Below are 6,008 nucleotides of genomic sequence, written 5' to 3' on the forward strand. Positions count from 1 at the left end.
AAAAAAAAAAAAAAAAAACAATATTTTTAATTAAAAATAGAAAACATTAAATAAAATATAGTTATAAAGTATGGTTTTTCCTTTTGTTTTCTAGAAAATACAGAACAAGAGTAGAAGTAAAGGTGGGAGTCTAAATATTTTTGTAGTATTTTTTTTTTCTTTAAAATTGCATTTTCTTTAAACTTATTATTTTTTTGTTTTTATTTTATTTTTATCCATACATCCTTTAATTTTTTATTTATTAATTTGCTCAGCAATAAATTATTTATTAATAATTCATTGCACCCACCTTTGCTCTCTATAATTAACACTATAATGCATTTACTGATTCCTAATTTTGAAAATATAAAATACACACGTACTCTCTAAAATTTCACTTAATTTACATTTAACTTTTTTTTTCTTTTTTTTTTTTTTTAATTTTCTAACGTGGATATATTCTATATCTTTGTCCTCACCTCTAATCCTCCACCACTATATATAGAGTGTCGTGGGGAAAAGAGATAGAGAAAGAGGGGGTGTTGAGTCGGGATGAGATTATTCGAATTAGAGTATCGTGGTGTCCTCGGGGAGGTGATGGAAAGAAGATAAAGAATAAAATAATTGTTAAGGATATTTAGTGGTAAACTATAATTTAGTACTAAATATTCCTAACACCCCCAAATAAATTGAACGTCAGATTTGAATAAACATGAAGTTTGGATCTGAAAAATATAAAGAGAGGTCGAGAAACACTTTCTTGGCTATTGAAAACTGCAGAGAGATCGTCGCTTAGCGGCAATGCTGCCTTGACTTCGGCGAGAATATGTCTAACCCATGAAGAGAGATCGTCGCTTAGTGACAATGTTGTCTTGGCTCCGGTGATAATATTTCTAACCCAAGAAGTAGAAGGGGGAAACCTAGAGCAAGGGATAGAGACAATGTTGAAGCCAGAAGAATCGCCACAGTGTGTGAAGGAGCCAATTTTGGTGAGAAGGGTGGCGGCGACTTGGTTAGTGAAGAGGCAAGTGCAGCACTCAGATTCCAAAGGTAAATCTCTGCAGAAGGTCGATGGGCTTATCGAGATTTCGTATATTTTTTAAAAGAATGCTGATGAGGATCGTGAGATTAGGGTTTCTATGAAGGATGAAGAGTTGATTGAGAAGAAAATGAGAGAGGCTATGTTGGCTAATGGAAAACCGATTGTGTTGGAAAAGGTGAAGTTGTACGTACAAAGTATGACAAAAGGTGATTTGAGGGTCAATAGGGTGGAGCTGAAGAATAATCAATCGGCTCCACCTGCGTCAATCATGATTACTGCCCCTACAATATCAAAGCCAGCAGTGGTGGTAGAGAAGAATAGTAGAAGATTTAGAAGCCATTGAAAAGAAAGGATCAGAAATGTCAAACTGAAAGGACTCTGATACCATGAGAATGTTTGCTTAATCCATCAGAGTTGTGTGTAAATTACAAAGATATGAAAAGAGGAAGCTATGCCATAACCCTGCCGTTGCCGCTGCCTCCGCCGCCATAGACATCTTTTACCGTTTTTTCTAGAATGGGTTGAGAATTTGAATGGTCCACTGGAGATTTGTTGACACGACACCATCTTTTCCATGTTGACAGGTCTGCCTTCATTTTTTTAAAAAATTGTTTGACGGAGTAGACAGCGCTACAAGATAATAACATAACGGTCAGAAATCGGCATACCTCTGGTCTCTTTGACATCAATCTTATATTTTAATTATTTTAATTTGGTAACGTGAATCTATAATATGAAAAAAAATAATATATATAATTGAGTTTTCGTGAAATAAAGTGGTATACGTTTGAAAAATATATTATCTCATATTTGACTGTATTCAAATAGATAATCATTTCACTCGTTAGCAATGAGTTTGAATCATTACAAATGGTATTAAAGCTAAACACAAAGCAGTGTGTCAACGAATACCCTAAGTCCTAAAAGAAGTGAATTGTGTGATTCCCTTCCTTGTAGAAACCTCTTCCTAGTAAACACGTTTTAAAACTGTGAGGCTGATGATGCATAATGGGTCAAACACGGACAATATCGCTAGTGTTGGAGTCAAACTATTTCAAATGGTATTAGAGTCAGACACCTAGTGGTGTGCCCAGTTAGGACGCTAGATTTCTTAAGAAGGTGGATTGTGAGATCCCACATCAAAGGGGGTTAGATTGGAAGATTAAGCGGTGTGACAACTGGAACATTGGCTCCGAATGGGGTGGACTATGAGATCTTACATTGATTGACAAGAACGCTAGTTTCGAAGGGAGTTGGATTGCGAGACTGAGCAGTGAATCAATTAGAACGTTGATCCCAATAAATGAATTCTAAGATCATATATTGATTGAGGAGAAGGCTCGATCTCAAACGGGTGGATTTGAAGAGGTTAATAATAAGGGAGTTGAGGTTAAGAAGGGGGTGGAAAGCACACATGTTAAACAGGTAGGCAGCCGTACCTAACGGAATAAAAGATTGAAATTGAAGAATTATTTGGTCAATAGGCAAAATGGTCAAGAAAAGTGGGCCGTCGGAAGAGAAGTCCGATCAAAACTCGCACATATATCCTTTTCGCAACGCAATTCGAGTCCGGCTGTCGTGGATAAGTCTCCGCATCACCTTCTCTCGCACATTATATAAATAGTTTATACAATTTTTAATTCATTTGTTGAATCAGCCGCCTTGGCTGACATACCAACGGGTCAAGAAGCCCATACATTAGCCCTCTCGTTTCTACCCTTTTCAAACCCTCACCCCAATAATGCAAGAAAGTGAGTTAAAAATTAGAGGACTAAACTGCGGTTGAATTTTGTAATGAGGCATGGTTTTGTACGCAACTAGCAGCTCAAGGTGCGCAAGTTGACAGATAAAGTGGGCGGCCTTCGAGAAGTGGGAAGCGACGATGACGCTTCCTTCCTCCTCCTTGCCTACTGCCTCTCACCAAACCATTGACTCCCACGGCAATGAGGGGTTTTTAGATCGCTCTAACACATAGCTTTTCTCTCAAGAACTCTGTTTACAGGCCGAGGACAAAGAGATGGGAACCCCAAAATACCTTCTCTTCTTTTGCTTCATTCTCATCTTCTTCGTTTCTTTCACCATTTCTCAAATGGAAATCAAGGCCCACTTATGTTCAAACACCGGAAACTACACCGCCAACAGCATTTACAAGCAAAATCTCGATACCCTTCTTTCCTCCATCGCCTCCAACACCCAAATAGATTATGGGTTTTACAATTTCTCAGCTGGACAGCAATCCGACAGGGTGAACGCTATTGCCCTTTGTCTGGCTGATCTGACGGTGGAAAAATGCAGGAGCTGTCTCGCGACTTCGACCCGAAGGATTCTACAGGATTGTCCAAACCAGAAGGAGGCTATCGGATGGTACACCGATTGCATGATTCGTTACTCAAATGCATCCATATTTCGCATTGGGAATGATAGAGTGATTGGCCCAGCTTTTGTTTCGGGTCAGAAAGCATCAGATATAGATGGCTTCAATAAAGCACTCAGCAGCTTGTTACAAACACTCAGAAACCGGGCTGCGGCTGGGGATTCTAGACACAAATTCGCAGTGGGTGAAATTGCAGCACCCAATTTGGACAACATATTTGGGTTTCTTCAGTGTACTCCCGATTTGTCCGCTGTGGATTGCAATAACTGTCTTATGAAGGCCACTGAAAGAGTTCCAAATGGAAGTACGGGAACGAGGATATTTTCGACGAGCTGCTTTTTGAGATACGAGACTAATGATATTTTCTACAACACTCTGCCGCCGCCGCCGCCGCCGCCCGCTGCTGGTTCTGCTCCTTCCCCACCCATGTCGCCTCCGCCGCCGCCGCCTCCAACGCCAGGTATCGTTCTTCACTTTCCGAAACATATTTCACCACTTTGACCCTTTCTTTTTGGTGGGTTCTTCCTGAATTTGCAATCAACGACATGACAACTACGTATTAGCAGATGGGCTTGTGGAAACTCGTTAGATAAACGCTAACGTAGCCTCCGATCTAAATTTCTTTTGTAGGAAATTCTAGTAGAACTATTATTATCGTTGTGGTGTCCATCGTTTCCGCCATCATTCTCGTTGTTGCCATTTTCATCATTTTAAGGTTGAGGAAGCGGAAGATCAAAAGAACAGCCGACAAATTGGAAGGTGAGTGGTTAATGAATCCTCTGTTTTCTTAGATGGGCAGTGTTTTTTTATTGATCGTGTAGTTCTTGAGAATTGAGGTTCATTTCCTAATCTACGTTCAGGCATTCATATTGGAGACACCACCGACGAAATTAGCAGTGTGGAGACAATTCAATTTGATTTTGAGACCATTAAAGTTGCAACAAACGATTTCTCAAGTGAAAACAAGCTCGGACAGGGTGGATTCGGAGCTGTTTACAAGGGTAAGCTACCCAATGGACAACGTATAGCAGTGAAGAGACTTGCAAATAATTCACAACAAGGAGATGTTGAGTTCAAAAATGAAGTCCTTTTGGTGGTTAAGCTTCAACATCGGAACTTGGTTAGGCTGCTGGGATTTTGCTTGCAAAGAACTGAAAGACTTCTCATATATGAGTTTGTTCCAAATGCCAGCCTTGACCAGTTCATATTTGGTATACTCACTTTCTACCTTCTTCTTCTTCCTTTCACTTTATGCATCACATTGGAAAAGTCATCTGTTCATATGATTGACACAATCTATCTTTATATATATGGATGACTGTAGATTTTGAAAAAAGGAAGTTATTAGATTGGGAAAGACGATCCAAAATCATAAATGGTGTTGCACGAGGACTTCTTTACCTTCATGAAGATTCTCGCCTTCGAATCATACACCGTGATCTCAAAGCTAGTAATATTTTGTTGGATGAGGAAATGAATCCAAAGATTGCTGATTTTGGTATGGCTAGATTGTTCGAAGTAGATGAGACTCAAGGCAATACAAGTAGAATTGTGGGAACTTAGTAAGTAGAAATACGAATTTGTTTATTTTTCTTTATAACATATATACGAGCACTTTTTTATTGTATTGTCATTACTTTTGCAGTGGGTATATGGCTCCGGAGTATTTGATGCACGGCCAATTTTCGGTAAAATCAGACGTCTTTAGCTTTGGCGTTTTGATTCTTGAAATCGTGAGTGGAAGGAAAAACAATTGCTTTCGTAATGGAGAAAAGATAGAAGATCTCTCGAGCTTTGTAAGTACTTCATAATCTTATTTTCTCTTCGATCCTTATAAGCATCCGATCAATATCGAATGACTGATTGGTATTTGTGATTGTTCATAGGCATGGAAAAACTGGAAGGCTGGAACAAGTAAAAATGTGATAGATTCAACCCTGAGCGTTGGTTCGAGTGTCGAGATGTTGAGATATATTCACATTGGATTATTGTGTGTTCAAGAGAACGCAGCAGATCGTCCCACGATGGCATCAGTAGTTTTGATGCTCAGTAGCTTCTCTCTCACTCTCCCTGTACCATCGGAACCAGCATTCTTCATGCATAGCAGCATTATTGACGAATCCAGCACACAATCCAAGGCAAACCGATGGTTGGAAATGAATGAAGCCACCCATTCTGAAAGCCTACCCCTCCAATCTTTATCCAATGAAGCTTCACTCAACCAGCTCCCCCCTCGTTAGATCTTCTCGAACCTCCGACCTCTTCGTCGATTGTATTTACATTATAACAATTAAGTTATTTTCATGTTAGGTGAAATCAATGTATAGTATGTTTGATTTTTAATTTTCTTTTTTAATAATAAGAAACAACATTCTTTTGACAAACTCTTTTAGGGGGAGTTCTACGTTCGCTAATTCAGGGAATGGTCATGGATTTATAAGTAAGGAATACATCTCGGTATGTATGGTAGGATGTATTTTGGAGAAGCCCAGAACAAAGCCATGAGAGCTTATGCTTAAGGTAGACAATATCATACCATTATTTAGATCTGTAATTTACAGCTGCGTCTACGTGGGAGTTGTATCCAAAGATAGTTGTAGGTGATTTGGAAAG

The 6,008-nt window shown here is 39.1% G+C and overlaps 1 protein-coding gene across 1 annotated transcript; it reads left to right on the forward strand.

The window, feature by feature from the left end:
• Positions 1-2,807: 2,807 nt before the first annotated feature.
• On the forward strand, positions 2,808-5,775 carry LOC111453350 (putative receptor-like protein kinase At4g00960). Its single transcript, XM_023094410.1, has 6 exons — positions 2,808-3,855; positions 4,026-4,154; positions 4,256-4,606; positions 4,720-4,957; positions 5,041-5,191; positions 5,282-5,775. The coding sequence occupies exons 1-6, from the start codon at positions 3,039-3,041 to the stop codon at positions 5,633-5,635; spliced, it is 2,040 nt and encodes a 679-aa protein (XP_022950178.1). The 5' UTR covers positions 2,808-3,038; the 3' UTR covers positions 5,636-5,775.
• Positions 5,776-6,008: the final 233 nt, after the last annotated feature.

Source organism: Cucurbita moschata, unplaced genomic scaffold (assembly GCF_002738365.1).
Source record: "Cucurbita moschata cultivar Rifu unplaced genomic scaffold, Cmos_1.0 Cmo_Scf00015, whole genome shotgun sequence".
Taxonomy (NCBI): Eukaryota; Viridiplantae; Streptophyta; class Magnoliopsida; order Cucurbitales; family Cucurbitaceae; genus Cucurbita; species Cucurbita moschata.